A 17920-nucleotide genomic window follows, 5' to 3' on the forward strand; every position below is an offset into this window, starting at 1 on the left:
CATTCATGTGTTTTTGCCTACCAAGAGCAAAACGTTGATCTTAATGAATTCATAGTTCTCGGTTTTTTTGTTTTTTTTTTGTTTTTCAATATTTTGAATTGTTTTAGACGCGGTGCAAAGAATGTATCATCGATGGACGAACATACAGACGTAGTAAAATACCCGTTCAATCGATCAATATGGAATAAAAGAATTGTGCGAGGTGTTATACATTCCGAACACTGTAATTGGCTCTGACGTCGAGGTTATTTTTGCAGCGAACGTATTTAATGAGTAATTTTCAGACGCGTCGTCTCACAGTTAATTGAAAAAAAAAATAACGACCCAACACCGATTGTAAGTAAGAAACAACAATTGTTTCATTCAGCAAAAGAAAAACAATACTAAATAACAAAATAAAAGCCGAATATCTCTAAACGTTAGCAACAAAGCGGTTGAGTTATATCAGGAATTCGGTCAGTATGCGCCAATGGTGGTGACAATTATAGAACTGCTCTTTTTCAATACAATTTCCACTGATAAGAACGATAACACTTGTTTATCTTTGCATTTTGCTCAGAGCTTTTTTGTATTTCATATTTTGTTGAGTATTTTTTATTTTATTTTTTTTTTTTTTTTGTTTTCATGCAGGCAGTATTCAGCTTGTCGAAAATAAATTTAAATTCACGCTGATTTTGCCGCTAAACCTTTTAAGGTGAGGGTCGCTATCCCCCGTCAAACTGTTTCTAAGCTTATGAAAAATGGCAGTTTGGAATTCAGCTAAGCTGAGTCTGGCCTGTCAAGTCATTTGAATCTTATGAGTATTGACAAAAAATAAATAAATAAAAACAATAAAGAGCAATAGTAAACAGAGAACAAATAAAATAAACAATATAGGAGAAACATATATGCATATGAGTAATTTCGAAAATAAAATTTTGCCTTCATTGGCGGGAGTAATGTAAAATTTAGTTTCTTTCTCTTAAGTCTACAAGGTGAGATAAAAAACTACAACAAAGTCAAACGCCATAATTTTTATATATTTTTTTTAATTTTATTGAATTAAAGCAAACCAGTAAAGAAAGGCTTAAAGTCGGCCGGGGCCGACTTTATGATACCCTACACCACTTTGCTAATTTAGTAGAGCTCCACATATCAATAAAAGTTTTTATGGGAGAATTCAATCATACACGCTATGATTATAATTATAACTTAAAGTTCAAAGGACTAAATATGCCGAAGTATTTGTATCTTTTAAATTCGGAATTGTATTGCCCATTTGGTGCACAATTAATTTGAAATCTGAAAAAGATATATATGGGAGCTATATCCAAATCTGAACCGATCTCGATAAAATTTTGGCAAAGATATTTCTGAGCTGTATTTGATATATTTCCCTGAATATCGTTATTACGGAGTGCATATTAAGGCTGTGGGTAACAAATATGACAAATCGGATGAATAATATATATGGAAGCTATAGCTATATCTGAACCGATCTTCACCAAATTGACATACTAGCTTCTAGACTCACTTCAGTCGTAAGTGCCAAATTCCATCCCATTTGGATAAATATTAGACGTTTGGTGCACAATAAAAGGTAAATCGGACGAAGTTATATATGGGAGCTATATCCAAATCTGAACCGATCTCGATAAAATTTAGGAAATGTATTTCTGAGCTGCATTTGATATATTTCCCCAAATATTGTTGTTGCAGAGTGCATATTACGGCGGCGGTGGACAAAAATAACAAATCGGATGAACAATATATATGGGAGCTATAGCTATATCTGAACCGATTTCGATCAAATTTGGCATACATATTTTCAGACCTAATTTGGGTGTATATGCAGAATTCCATACAATTCAGGCTGATATTACACGTTTGGTGCACAATAAAAAGCAAATCGGACGAAGATATATATGGGAGCTATATCTAAATTTTGACCGATTTCAATAGGCTTCGTCCTTGGGCCAAACAAATGATCTGTGCAAAATTTCATGTGGATCGGGCAATAAATGCGACCTGTACTTTGTTTACAAAAATACATAGACAGACGGACGGACGGACATGCATAAATCGACTCAGAATGTGATTCTATGCAGATCATCAAAAGGAACTATGGGTCTATCTCGTTTCCTTCTGCCTGTTACAAACAAATGCACAAAGACATAATACCCTGACCACCTTGTGGTGTAGGGTATAAAAATGTCGGAAATAGTATAAAATTTTAGAATACGTTTAGATTTGTTCGAATTGGTCACCTTTGGCACGAATTATTATATGGCCTTCAAACGGCCAATGAAATCGCCACACGCTGCCCGAATGTTGCTCTGCGGTATGTTTGCTCTGTATTTTTTTCACTTCGATATTTTTTAGTGCCAATCTTTCTTGTCAAAATACTCCAGACACAATAGACCAACGGATTGGTATCCGGAGATTTTGTCGGCCATTGTGCGCTGGAAATGAAGCGAGGAACCTCATTTTGTAACCATTCTTGCGATGGCATTAAGTCCTGTTGGAATGTCCAAGATCTGCGGCCAAAATGTTGGCGTGCCCAAAGCTTTAATACACCCTCCAGAATATTTTCGCGATAATTTTCGGCATTTATTCTGATGTCACGTTCGACTAATACGAGCGGAGAGCGACCAGCGGTCTACATCATCACCATGGCCGGCGCTTGAGCTCTGGTAGCCAACCGAAGGTGCACATTTTCAGCTGACCTCTTTGGCAAGTAAACACGATCATTTTGTTTGTTTACAAACTGCTGGACAACGAATGTTTTCTCATCGGAAAAACCAAATTCGGCAGTTCATCACTTTCGGCCAAGCGAAGCAACTCTTCAGCTCTTTGGAGTCTATTTTCTTTCTGTTGCGGTGTAAGTTCTTGCACTTTTTGGAATTTCAATGGCCTTACACCGAGATCATTTTTTAATATTTGCCGAATGGAATATTGCGATATGTTCAGTTCACGAGCCATTTTCGACCACTGCGACGCTAGTTTCGATCAAGTCGCTTCTTTACTTTTCCAATCATTTCTGCTGATGTTGCTGTTTTCTTCCGTCCACTTACTTGAAGTCGGGCTACGCTACCAGTATCACGGTAACGGGCGATGGTACGAGACACAAAAGATTTATTCACATTAAAATGCTGGAGTGCTCTAACGATAGCCACTTGTGGTTTTCCAGCCAAAAATAAAGAAATTACACAATCACTCTTGAACTCCTTCACGAATAACTTTTTTTTCTGGAAAATTCTCACCAAAATGTTTTTGTACGCTTGTAAACAATATAATGAGCTGTCTCTGGAATAATTTTAACAGCTGTCGGACGAGTGGCTTAGAAATGAGAGATGTCTGAAGTTGGTTGCAGTTTTTTTTTTTATCTCAGCAGTATATTTAAAAATTCTCAATATTAATGAGAAATTTAAGAAAATATAGACTTTTGGTAGCATGAGAATTGGACCTCTATTATTCGACGAATATAGCGGGTGCAAGAGTTGAAGCCAAACGAATTTTTTAATAAAAAAAATTGGGAAGGCCATTTTGGCTCTATGAGCATTAAAAAAAGAAGAATTGTTCTAATCCAAATTAATTTGAAAAATGTTTTAAGCTTCATAAAAGCTAACTTTGTATTTACCTTCGAATCCCATTAATATTATATAAATTGTTAAAGAGATTGGTCTAGTTAGTAAAATCAAATTTGAAATCACTAGTCGTTATTAGCTATACATTTTTTCGCAGTAAACTAGTCTGATACTAATTTTCCAGACTAACGCAGCTTAAAGAAGCTCCACCACACTAATTCAGATAAATAGAGTCAATACATACAATACAATACAAATCGTGCAACGAGTCATTAATAGGCAAGAGAACCGCAGCAAAAAATCATTATGCGGTTCAAGAACAAAATATGAATTATTTATACAAATCTACAGTAAACCTCAAAAATTGGTGCCAGTTGGTCACTACAGGCGATCCGAAGAAACCTTTGTAATCATATTTACAATGTATAATTTGAATTTGCTAGGATGTTTTCTAACAGTAAATATTTCAAAATATGAAATCACAACCATATCTGCATAAAAATGCAGCTAGTATGGAGTGTTTTCAAAATGCCAATTAAATACAATTCGGTGGACATTGGGCTGAAATTGTCAAAATACTTAAATTCTCTACAGTGAATCAGTCAGTAAAAGTTTGTTTGCAAAGAAAGATGATACGTATTAATGAACCAAAATATCAAACTGTAGTGGGAAAAATTGCAAGTTATGGATGAAACCTTTATAAAATAGAAGGGAAGGAGGGACTATAGGTAATTAGCCTTTTTTCAATATCGATTTTGTTCGATATTGTTTAGAAATCACTCATATTTCCAAACAAATCCAACTTATCAAACATTGTGTAAAGCACTCAGAGTCTCTCTCTCTTTTTGGACATATTGATCGAGATCGAATAAGAAGAAAAAAATTTGTATGTATGTATGTTAATTGTTAATCTTAATCGGAATGCAAACAATACAAACAGATTGTTTGTTTGCATATAAATCGATGCCACAGACACACAATGTAAACAAAACACAATCGAACAGGCAAACATTAGATCTCTGCTAATTGAATGCCGTTTGCATGACTCTTTTGGGGTCCCTCCTCTGAATGAATTAATTTGATTATTGGATAGAGTGTTGTTATTGTCAATGTCCATCACTCATACTCGTACAATTGATCAAAGCTACAATAATGGCACAAGACAAGTTTGACACCAATAAACCGAAAATAAAAATTATTACTTTGGCATTGCCGGTCACGACTTTTTCTATTGAACACCCCATTGATTCTTTCAAAATACCAAGTGGCGACGGTGGTGATATTTTCTAAACAGCAATAATTATACTATGCAAATATGGGAAAATTACTTACTCATCGCTCTTCCTATTGACCATAGATAGATATTGAGCACGTGCTTCACTGTGGCTGCGTTTCTTCAGGTCGTTCATCTTTTGCCGTTCATGTTCAATAACATGGTGACCTATAGAGGGTAAGAGACAAAAACCGACAAGTTGTTAATTATAATAATAATTGATATAAACAATGAATGAGTACAAAGAAACATCTACAAAACTACAACAAGGGTTATTGAATAACAATTTACTTTTAAATTAGCTTTTATTAACATGGTAATTATACACCTATAAAGATTTTCAGGGTTATGGGCTTTGAGCACAGTTTTGTTGGAGGATGTGAAGTAATTTGATGGGCAACTTCAGATATTTAAATTAAATAGCGAGAGTCGTTTTAAAACTATGTTCTGGGGCTATAGGTCAATTCTTAGATTTATACGTTCAAAGATCAGCTAAAAGTAACTCTTAACTCTATAAAATATGTGATTTTTTTTAATTTAAAATGTTTTAAATCTTTAGTTTCGGAATTCGATATTTTTGATATAGCCGAAAATGATTTTCACACCCGAAATATGTTACTTATACCTCAAATGAAAGGTGTATTATAAAATTCAATGTTGGGATATATTCTTCCTCTATAGTCTGCCTCCTTTAAATCTCTTCGTGTCTCTATTTTAGATATTTTCTCCACAGAAACATATCCATATGGAGTTATGTTCTTAATGTTTCGATGTACTTTAATATGAGAGAATTTCTATACTTGCTGCCATCCGGAAAAGATATACAGAAAGATAGACTGACTGACTGACAATTACAACAAACCAGCTTCGCCGACATAAAATTTATTCTATAGACAATAAGCAAAAAATTTAATGAAGTTTGAGGCCAGCAAAAGATGATTCGACAACAATATTCTTTATTTTAAGTATCGCCCAACTTTATGGGTACAAGAGCGGGCAAAGCTGGAAAACAGTATGACGATTTTGTTATATGGCGCCTATACCAAAACCTGGACCTATATTGTCATTTTCATTTCCAAAAAAAAAAAAAACATATGATTAAAATTTTATCAACCTACTTAATTTCGTTCATGATATGGTGGAGACAAATTACAGTCAGGACAACTGATAATATCTACGAAACGAAGTCAAGATTTTGTGATACATAAGCTGCTTATGGTATATTAATGTGAAATTATAAGGGAAAACAACGGCAGGATTCGAGTGCGGCTCTTACATCCTTTTATAATATGTCATCGCCTTAAGCTCTACGATATTAAATTCGAAGGCAGCTTAAATGGGAAATATGAAATTGAATCCTTATTTGTTACGAAATACTGAAAGTTCCTTTGATTTTTATAAAAATTTTCATATATCGGAATATATCTCTCAACTTACCCTGTTGTGCTAACAACAATTGACGATTCCGTTCGATTTCTTTAATCGAATCGAAAATTTTCGTACTTGCTCCTTGATTATTGTGAGATATTGGAGCATCGGATGTTACTTTCGATATGCGATCGATGTCATCTTGTGATGGTACCCTCTTCTCCAGAGGATTTACTTCAAATCCATCCGTATCCAAAGATAAATTAAAACGTACCGCACTACTACTGAATGCTTCAATGGTTTGTGAAACTTCTCGCTTGGGTGTTTCTTGTAAACACTCATCATCAATATTGACGATTTGTAATTGAGGACGTTTGGGTGTGCTGGTATTTGCCATTCCATTACCATTGCTACCACCGCCACAAGGTAATTCGATTTTATTGTTGAAAAACATATTTTCATTTACACTACGTGACATTACATCTTCCGTATGCCGTCGTGGGCATAGCATTTCCGCCGAACCAAATAGAGACTGGGACATTATTCCAATTGCTTCACCGATATCATATGGTTTGTTTAGACTACCATCCATTGTGTTATTGTGATTTTTGGCTTTACTACGTTCAGCTGTTTTTGGTTTGAAATCTTTCGAAAGTGTTTGCCACTCTTTGTTTTGGGATGACAGTTGCTGCTGTTTTGATTCCCCGCCTAACTTGACGGCCATTTGTTTTGCTTCCGCCTTCAGCTCTTCATGATAGGCATGCCATTCCGATTCTTCTTCTAAATATTGAAATTCTAAATCTTCGAATGTCTTACGATCATTCTCCAGCGATTCGCTAATATTTTTTAATTCATCTTTAAGACAATCGTTATCGGGTTTCTCCTTTAGCATGTTTTTTAATCTGAAAAAATAGATGTGAAATTTATTATTGTACTCTTTGGATTATGTATTTTAAGATGTAAGATATTTGAATTAACAATTTCTGAAGGTAACTGGAAGGTCTAATGGCTTTTCTAGTATTTTTTATACGAGGCAGTATGCCGTTTTTTCGCAGTCGACGTTTTGGTTCCAATTACTGGGTGATTTTTTTAAGTAGACAACATCTATGCAAGTTGCTCTCAATAGGGGCAACGTTGGCCCAAACGAAATGGATACTAAAGTGTACGAACAGGTTGGTTTGAACAATTACCCAAAGAAATGAACAAAAAGTTGATTCCACCATACTTCAGAGAGGTTTATACTATCATTCCAGACAGGAATGAGTGGTTGCAGGCCAAAACTTCAAATTGTATATGACAGTCTCGGCATCTCCAAGTGTATTCTGCGTGGATGCATATAAGCTTATAATAACAAAATTTTATTGGCAAACTAAATTAGTTCTGCTGGAAACCACTTTTATCAAGTTGGCTGGATATTACACTCGTAGACCTCTTTCTTTTAGCAACATCTACTCTTACATAAGATTCATGACTATAAAATTTAAGAGGACTTATATTAAATACATCTGGTTCTTTAAGGGTGAGGAGGGAAATGAAGCTAGAAACTTTGTTTCCATCTCTTGTTTTATGTTATGATGGAATTTTGAATTATCGATGCATGAAACCGATCATTCATCAGATATGTGATAAAGATTGTAGCGCCTAGGTTCGAAATTTTTGGGCATCGACTGAACTAGTACCACATCTGTCGATTCCCTTACATTTTAAAACTAGGTGTTAAAAATTTCTATCGTATCTTTAATGCATGGAACCGAAGTTTAAAATGACTAAGGTAATTAACTGACATACTTTTGCACTATTTCGTTCTTCTTGTATATATTCTTAGGATGAAAACAATGAATCGATGGTCTTAAATGGCCAAAATGGCCAATTTTACGCTGGTCAAAAAATCCACACCTATACTTTGTTTTGTATATTTGAAGAATGAACTAAATAGTCCGCGGTTCGTATTGTGAATGTACTTTGCCTGGGATAAGAAATTTATGTTCTTTTCAAAAAGGTTTAACAAACCACTGCAGATATAAAAACTACCACCTAGGCTGTTACTTTAACCTATTCTGTAGGACAGAAAACCTCTCTGTCAATTTGAATCTTACTTTTTAATTTGATCAACTTTCATTTCAATCGATTGTTTCAATTTGGCTTGTTGAGTTTCTTCCATTACGCGCGTGGCATTACGTTGGGCTTCCAGACGATGAATTTTGTCCTGCAAGGCTTGTAATTCCAACTCGACTTTGACTTTAAATGGATCAATGTCATTCTGAAATGAAATAAAAATCCCAAATTAATATAGAAAAATGATAAAAAATAAATCAATTACCTTATTTGTTGCCAGCAAGTGAGGCAAACTACCCGAAGTGTTGGACGACTTGAGTAGAGTCCTGGGAGCTGGTGCTGGTTTCTTGTTAAGTTTAGGAGAGTTCTGCAAAGAGCTTGGTAGTCTTAAATTCAGCTTAAGATTGTGTACATTACGATTGCTGCCGCGATTTGTATTTTGATTGGGAGAATGAGCAGCAGAGCTGGCATTACTACTACTGCTAGTAGCATACGTTGAGGGTGGTGCCTGATAACGGCTACATTCTTCAATGGCTTCCATTTCAATTTGTAACTTTTCACCAAATGTCCTTAAGAGCTCATCATATTCCATTTGTTTATTGTGTTGGATATTGTTGTTTGTACGAGTTTGTGCCTGTGGCTCAGCTTTCTGTGAAAATATTGCATTGAACGATTGTTCCTTTTTCGGTGACATACAGGTGGTGCGTATTTTTGTACGTGGACTCTGTGGTACATATTTGCCCACTACCACATTTTCATAATTTTCCATTGATTGATTTGCTTGGCCATTGATTTCAACACGTTTGGCTCCCAGTACACGTACATTTTCATAACCACTTGAATTGTAGACATTTTCCTGTTGATTATCTCCCCCTCCGCCGCCATTAGCTGATAAATTATTAAAACTTCCCTCAAATGATCGTTGCATATCGTTGTTTTGAAAGGGTGATTTACGTTCTCGAGGCAGTGAACCATTTGTAATAATGCGATTCTGTACAATCGGTGAAGAATTTACATTGTTGATATTGTTTGCGGTGGGATTTTGATTTTGCCTATCCGTATATTCGGTGCATATTTTCAACATATCATCCAAATGCTCTTTTTCATTGTTGCTAACATTTTTGGTTTTGCTCGAGCTCTCCCCTTTCGAATCTTGCAGACGATTGTAAATCGATAAGGGAGTGGTGGTGATGGTAGTAGAGTTACTGGATGGACTTGCTTGAACCGGACTTGAGGTATTCATTTCGCTGTTAATACTGTTCATGGGAAATATTTGTAAATTACCCAATTTGGGATAACGATCATAGGCATTGTTTTTGACTTTTGTGGAACTTTCATGTTCCTGCCTTGATGTCGAAGCTGCTGCCACGGAAGTTAGGGGAACATTATCATAAATGTTGTTATTCTGTTTGGATTGATTGAAATTTCTTCGGGCGTTTAGTAGATTCTTTTCATTTCGTTGGGCCTCAGCCATATTCTGGACATATTTTGGAGTGTATTTTTTACCCAAAACATCTTCAGCCGGTAGATTGACAGTAACCAAATCGGCTGTAAACACCTTGGGACATTGTAGACCATTTATGTCAATGGGGGGTAAGTTATTGTAGCTTGAGAAGGTTTTTTTGTTGTTATTATTGATGTTGTTATTCGCCACCTGCCTTGTTGTTGTTGTCGGTTGAATATTCGCCTCATAAAATTCTTCGATTTCAATTGGATCTCCAGCACTCATCATACTATCCGAGGAACTTTTACTTGAATTTCTTTGACTAAAATCCATTTGGGGCATTGAAATCCGTTCACTTGAACCCATGGCTGTGCGTATTTGTTGGGCCTCGGCGGGATTATTGAAACGCAAACAATATGACTTGCCAATCGTTATCATGGCACCTTGTGTCAAATTGGTTTCCTCCACGATTTTGCTGCCATCAATCAGAATACGGGCATCACGTTCCGGTACCAGGGTAACTTCATTACTTTCACTGCGATAGATAGTACAATGGATAGGTCGTATACCGCTGCCGTTTAGGGAAATATTACAATGGGTAGATGAGCCAATGGTTGTGTCACCTAAACGAAAAAAGAAAACAAATTAAATCCACAATCACAAAATCTTATCACAGGTCACAAATCAAATCGTTGACACAAAAACACATGTCTAATTCGGACTTGGCTGATTTTGAAAAACACACACAACATATTCTACCAGCGCCCGGCGGCTAAAAATTATGTGTAGTGTGTTCTGTCTTATCAGTAATTGAACATAGTTTCAATAACAAGTCCCATCCAACCACACAGGCTTTTAGCCAGCCCGAAAACTAGCCATCGTGAAATTAGACACGTGTCTCGAAATATGAAATGGAATTCTATATCATACTCACCAATTGGTATATTATGTATTGTTACAGCCGTACTCAAACGTCCTCCGCCCAAACTCACCAGGTGTGGATCGTTTGCCGCCACACAAAATGATGGATCTTTTTTTGTCAACGACATCTAAAAATAGTGAGAAAAAAAGAGCGCCGAATGAAATTAAAATTCCACCTTAATTTGATTCACATTACAATGCGGAGCGATATGACACCCCATGAAAAACAAAAATAAAATATGGATGGATATAAATGGATATTTTCGAAAATTGAAACGAAAAAACACTGTATGGGAATGTCTCGAACACACGAAGAGATTGTTGTGTTGTCTCAGGCAACACCACCACCGTCATTTTCATTTCAAAAGGAATGCATTTTTTGTTGTCTTTTCTTTCTTTTTTGGATAGTTTGATATTTTGTAATTTTGTTGAGTATATAGGTGATAAGAGGCATAGATTCCCGTCCAAAAATGAAATTTATGTCTGCATTGGGTTAATACAAAATTGAGGTCATAAATTCATTTGATGATACATTCCATGAGACTTATTATTGTGTTCGTTTAGTTGTTCCCTAGGAAAGGTGATACTTTTCTTATAAATAAAAAAGAAGAATTTGCGCATTAGATTTGAATAAAAAGGGAGGAGCGCGGCATGACTGCAGCTATTTCAGTGAATACTGCATTCATAACGAAACATGTATTTTAGAGAGTGACTGACTGAAGTGAAGGATCTTTGAAATTTTGCGTGTGGTTCAACGTTAGTATGTAGGGGTGAGATAATGGATTTTTTTTTGGATATTCGATCTGTAAGTGTACTAAATGTATTAAAACGCAATGAGATTGCAAATTGCAAAGATTTTTCGATTTTTTCGGGAATTGGATATATAAGTTTTTTTGAAGTACTAAAAAGCAATAAACACCTTCATGATACCATTTAGATTATGCAAACTTATAGAACTAAAATCTTGGTATTTTGAATAAATATGATGTATTGGAAGCATGGTACAATGAACAGAAGGTACGCCAACTTTGAAAAAATTGCAAGTATAGAGGTCTACCTGTTTGGCTTGTAATGTCAGAATTAGTATCAAAACAATAAAAAATCAAACAACTTGTTGCATTTATTTTGAATAAATAATTGAAAACCGCGATAACTGAATGAAAGGTCAACACTTCTTTTCAAAATCATCTACTATATATCTCTAAAGGATTATTTCGCTACAAAAACTCTAGATTTTGTCGATGCATACGTTGAAATAAACATTTTGAAGACACCCGTATTTGAATGTTTTCTGAACAATTTTTCTGTTATTGAGAAGAAAACACTTTCATAAACAAATAAAGGTTACATATTATGCCAAGAAAATAAAAAAATTAAAATCATATGGTATCATAGCCCTACCTTGATATCATTGTACCATGATTGGAAGTAAGGTTAAACGTAAAGAGGAGGAATGGAAATGTTTACTAAGTGTAAGAACTCTATCAAAAAGTACTAATTTTGTGATTGAATATTATCAGATGCAGCTGGAAATTTGAAATGTTGGCATTGGGATCACTGTTGTTGGGTAACCTTGAATGAATATGAATTTTGCTAAAAGGGTTACTGTTAGACAATGGCAATTTTATTGGAAATGCATGCTAATAGTGTACAAATAGAAAAAAATTGGTATGCAGTGTAAGAATACAGCTGAAATTATGAACTTTAGCATTGGGAGCACCGTTAGTGTGCAGATTTTAGATAAAAAGGTAGACTTGGAAATCAGTAGTATTTAGTGTAAGAAACCAAATATTTTGCTTGCATGTCCGCAAATTTGGTATATGACAATATGGTAGAAGAGTTAGTGTTATGAATGTTGAAATAAAAATCGCTCTTAGTGTTTAGCTATAAGAAAGGACGTTTAGGAATTTCTTACTACATGACAGAGTCAAATTATATGAGTTCGTTAATAATATATGGATAGTATATGGATAGTTCTTTGACATACATCAAACACTAAAACTACGGACCAGCAACGCGAACCCAGAGAGGTAGGTATGAAGGTCTAGGAATATTTTCTAATCGATTTGGATATAATTTATCATTGTCATCAGCTCAAATTTGTTTGATTTGTTTGATTACGTTTTTGCACATAAATAGGGTGAGATAAAAAACTACAACAAAGTCAAACGCCATAATTTTTACATTATTTTTAATTGTATTGAATTAAAGCAAAAAATGTCGAAAATAGCATCACATTTTAGAATAAGTTTATTTTTGTTCGAATTGATCACCTTTGACACGAATTATGACCTTCAAACGGCCAATGAAACCGTCACATGCTGCCCGAATATTGTTCTTCGGTATTTTGGCCCATTCCCGGCGAAGCACCGGCTTGAGGTGATCGACTCTTTGGCATTTTTAGTGTCAACCTTGCTTTCCAAAATACTCCAGACACAATAGTCCAACGGATTGTTATCCGAAGATTTTGGTGACCATTGTGCGCTGGAAATGAAGCGGGGATCCTCATTTTGCAACCATTCTTGGGTGGCGCGTGCTGAGTGCAAAGATGCTGAGTCCAGTTGGTATATCCAAGGTCTTCGGGCAAAATGTTTGCATGCTCTAGGCTTTAATACACCCTCCAGAAAATTTTCGCGATAATATTCGGCATTTATTCTGATGCCACGGTCAATTGATACGAGCGGAGAGCGACCATCGGCTGTTATGGCGACCCACACCATCATCATGGCCGGCGTTTGAGTTCTGGTGGCCAACCGAAGGTGCACATTTTCAGCTGACCTCCTTGGTAAGTAAACACGATAATTTTGTTTGTTTACAAACTGCTAGACAACGAATGTTTTCTAATCGGATGGTTTTACCCCGAGCTCATTTTTCAATATTTGCCGAATGGAATATTGCAATATGTTCAGCTCACGGGCCATTTCTCGGATTTCGATTAAGTCGCTTCTTCATTTTCGAACCATTTCTGCTGATGTTGGGTTTTCTTCCGTCCACTTCCTTGACGTCTGGCTACGCTACCAGTAAAGATTTATTCATATTTAAACGCTGGAATGCTCTGACGATAGCCACTTGTGGTTTTCCAGCCAAATATAAATATCATTACAAATAACTTTTTTTCGGGAAAATTCTCACCAAAATGCTTTTGTACGCTTGTAAACAATATAATGAGCTGTCACTGGATTTAACAGCTGTCGGACGAGTGGCTTAGGAATGACAGCAGTCTGAAGTTGGTTGCAGGTTTTTCATCTCACACTGTATGTATGCGAATACTTCTCGAATCAATTCAAAGTATTAGTTTTCGTTTCACTTGCAGATGTGGGTTGAAATACAAATAAAACAATGGTGTGACAAAAGCTAAACGAGTACTCGGCCAGAGTGGATTCCCCGAGCGATATTTACTCTTATTAGAGAGACGATACCCGATATCCTTTTTTCTACTCGCAGGATTATTTTCGTTCGAATTCAAGTAGAGGATTAAACTCGCTCGTATATTATTACTCTATGGAGTGTATATTGAGTTTGCATTTCGTTTATAACTCCTCGAAATAAGCATTTTAAACGCCACAAAGTTCATCTATTCTTGATCAGCATAAGATTCTATGTCGATTTATCCATGTAAATCCGTCTAGCTTTCAAACGAAATAAAGCAGGCGGACAACATTTTTATCCGATGTATTTTAGATCCGTAGAATTTTTGATATATCATATGGGTCCAAGTTTTTTAGCCAATATATAACTGTACCAAACGCCAAATGATGAAGAATATTAAAAGATCTGCGGCATTTTTTTAGTAAAACTTTTTGCAATTTTTTAAGTTTCATCTAAATGTTGGGGAATATTAAAAGGCCGAATGAAACATAATTAATTCGTTTGAATATTTAAACGTGGGCATAAACAATCCAACAAATGTAGTTTGTATAACTCCGGGATAGAAGTATTTTTGAACTTTTATCAGAAAACGTATATTAAATTGACGAACTGATCTTTATTTCTGGGCAACGATTCAACATCAATTCGAGACCGTCGATCAAGTTAGAGTTAAAGTTCAAATACAAATTTTAATCATATAATAGCTCTTCGTACGTCTAGAGTATTTTTGATGACTTTTTCACAAAATTGCTTGTGGGCTGTTGAATGTGGTAAATGTATGCCCGATTACTATGGGGGCACTAAAACAATATCTGGAATCCTACTCCGAAACATTGACCTGCATTGAATTTTTTTGCAATGTCCCCTATGAACACACATATCGTTTAAGAAGCAAATCTCCTACCTTTATATATGGACTATGCCATAATAAAGTGGACAGATGACACATATTTTAAGCCAATTTTCAAAGCTCTATATTTAATGTTGCGAAATGTGCTTCAAAATATTGGAGTACCTTTATATATGGTAAAGGCTAAATTTATTTGCGGTTTCGTTCTACAAATTTCCAAAATTCTCATCTTCATATTTTCACGCACATTTGGTATTAGAACTTTGTCATTTATCGAAATATACATGGCAGTGTATATGACATACCATTTGAAAATTATGTCAGTTAATAAAAATTGTTCCAATTTTTTCATGCTCCCACCAGACTAAAAAAAACATTCACAGCTTGCATGGTACTTTGAATTCCAATTAAAACCAATGCGCAATCAATTTAAATTTTTATTAATTTAAAAATATTTAAATTATAATTTATGATGCATTGATTATTGTTGCACTCGATTATGAAGGAGGAGCGGGTTAAAACAGAACTTCAAAGGCTGGTGCATTACTATTCACTTAAATATTGCCTTCAATTTTATTTCATTAATTGTAATAATTTAACGGCGAGTCCAATGCAATTATCAGTGGACTGAAATTCATAAAATTCTTCATTAAAAGTATGTTCGTAAAAATTAGAATTTAAACATGAAAAATAAACATGTAGAACTTTCACTTTATACATTATAAAAATCGAATTAAAAATAACTGTTCTAATTATTCTAAAAGTTCCTAAATTTTTAAACAATGAAAACAAATAAAGCGATTCGTTCTTCAAAAGATTAAAACTGAAAACAAAATATTTTGTTTTATTCATAACAAGAATTCCAAACTTGTTTAATTGATTCATTAGTATGCATATCTCAACATTTTTTTATAAATTATAGATTTTGGGTATGAATTACCCCGCTTCTTCCACACCTACATACACGTACATGGTTGACATTTTTTATATTGAGTTGTGATATGTGTTATTTATTGTCTTTTGCAAAAAGCTAATGTTATTTTTGTACTAGATTGTCGGAAATGTCTATTGCGTGTAATTTCTACTCAAGGTTTTGAATTCTAAACAAAATTCTTTGAAATGTAGAAAAAATTATTTGTTTTTAAGACTCTCATACATAAACGTTTATTGACAGATCTTTTGTTGATAGAAGACTCTTTAGGTATTCTGTAGATAAAATACAGGGTGAGATAAAAAAAAACTGCAAGCAACTTCAGACTGCGGTCATTTCTAAGCCACTCGTCAGACAGCTGTTAAAATTATTCCAGTGACAGCCCATTATAAAATAAAACTATTGTGTCTCGTACCATCGCTCGTTACCGTGATATTGGTAGCGTAGCCCGATGTCAAGAAAGTGGGCGGAAGAAAACAGCAACATAAGCAGAAATGGTTCAAAATGTGAAGAAGCAACTTGATCATAACCCACGTCGCAGTGTCTGAAAAATGGCTCGTGAGCTGAACATATCGCAATATTCCATTCGGCAAATATTGAAAAAATGAGCTCGGAGTAAAACCATTGAAATTCCAAAAAGTCCAAGAACTTACACTGCAACAGAATGAAAATAGACTCAAAATAACTAAAGAGTTGCTTCGCTTGAGCGAAAGTGGAGAACTACCGAATTTGGTTTTCTCCGATGAGAAAAAATTCGTTGTCCAGCAGTTTGTAAACAAAAAAAAAAAAAATGATCGTGTTTACTTGCCAAAGAGGTCAGCGGAAAATGTGCCCCTTCGGTTGGCCAACAGAACTCAAGCGCCGGCCATGGTGATGGTGTGGGCCGCCATAACAGCCGATGGTCGCTCTCCGCTCGTATTAATCGACCGTGGCATCAGAATAAATGCCGAATATTATCGCGAAAATATTCTGGAGGGTGTATTAAAGCCTTGGGCACGTAAACAGTTTGGCCGCAGACCTTGGACATTCCGACAAGACTCAGCACCATCGCACTCAGCACGCACCACCCAAGAGACATTTGCCCAACATTTATGCACTCCGTCGGGCTGTTAGTTGTTGTAGTCCATTTTACAGCTAAATATAATCCAATGGTCATCAAAAATGCTAGAATTCTTCCCTGTCCTTAACTCTTTTCACAGGAGTGTCGATTGGCTTCAATTGTGTGATCGGAAAAACATTTCTGTTTTTGGTTAATTTGAACCCCTAAAAAAAAAGCAAGAAGTCTCTCTGTATCTCCAAATTTAGACTCATCTATTTGATTTGCTTGTCAACTCATCTATTTGATTTGCTTGTCAAAATTTAGACTCATCTATTTGATTTGCTTTTTTTCACACAAAATTAGTGGTACATTGTACCCGCTGTCCTAAACTCTAACTTTATGCGAGATTTCGTGTACTTTGGTTTCTATTTGTGACCTTTATAACGGCTGCAAAATCAGGAACATTTTTAGTTGTTGGTCCATTTCAACACCTAATATATTGCGGACATCTTTGAAAACAGTAGGCCTAGCCCTTCTGAGCCCAACCCTACTCTTGTGAAAATTTTCGTGATGATCGGACGATATTTGCAAAATCTATATAATATCCCCAACCTGTGTTGTAAGGTCAAAAAAATATTACAAAATATTAAAGTCAAATTGAAAAAATCGCATGCGATAAAAAATATGAAAAAAATAAAAATATGTTACAAAATACTACAAAATCTGTATTAACATCATTATTGGCATATTTTTCTGCGATTTTTTTAGATTTTATAATTTTATGTCAAGAGGGCATTCTGAATTGACAAAATTTGTCAAAATCGGTCCAGCCATTCTTGAGATATAAGCATTCTAACTAACATCCCCTTCTTTTGTATATACACATTGTATATATTTCGCTATATATAACCGATATTTTTACTATCGACATCTACGTAAGGTCAGAATTGACCTGTTCGTCTATTTGTGATTTCGCCGCTATTAAAAATATTCGCGGTTTAATGGAAAATTTGACTTTTATTTAGCACAAATGTTGTGGCCCATTTCACCCACTAAATATTACCCGATGACCATCAAAATTGAAAGGTTTCTGCCCAGCCCTAA

General features: G+C 35.1%; 1 protein-coding gene across 2 annotated transcripts in view; it reads right to left on the reverse strand.

The window, feature by feature from the left end:
- LOC101900201 (pleckstrin homology-like domain family B member 1) overlaps nt 1-17920 on the reverse strand; it is a 59714-nt gene that overhangs the window by 18185 nt on the left and 23609 nt on the right. For both annotated transcript variants that reach the window (XM_059119374.1, XM_005181984.4), the window contains 5 exons: nt 10641-10755; nt 8528-10329; nt 8304-8467; nt 6277-7109; nt 4899-5007 (listed from right to left, as the gene is read on the reverse strand). In XM_059119374.1, coding sequence (XP_058975357.1) covers nt 4899-5007; nt 6277-7109; nt 8304-8467; nt 8528-10329; nt 10641-10755 — 3023 coding nt within the window. The remainder of the gene's footprint in view (nt 1-4898; nt 5008-6276; nt 7110-8303; nt 8468-8527; nt 10330-10640; nt 10756-17920) is intronic.

Source organism: Musca domestica, unplaced genomic scaffold (genome assembly GCF_030504385.1).
Source record: "Musca domestica strain aabys unplaced genomic scaffold, Musca_domestica.polishedcontigs.V.1.1 1, whole genome shotgun sequence".
Lineage (NCBI taxonomy): Eukaryota > Metazoa > Arthropoda > Insecta > Diptera > Muscidae > Musca > Musca domestica.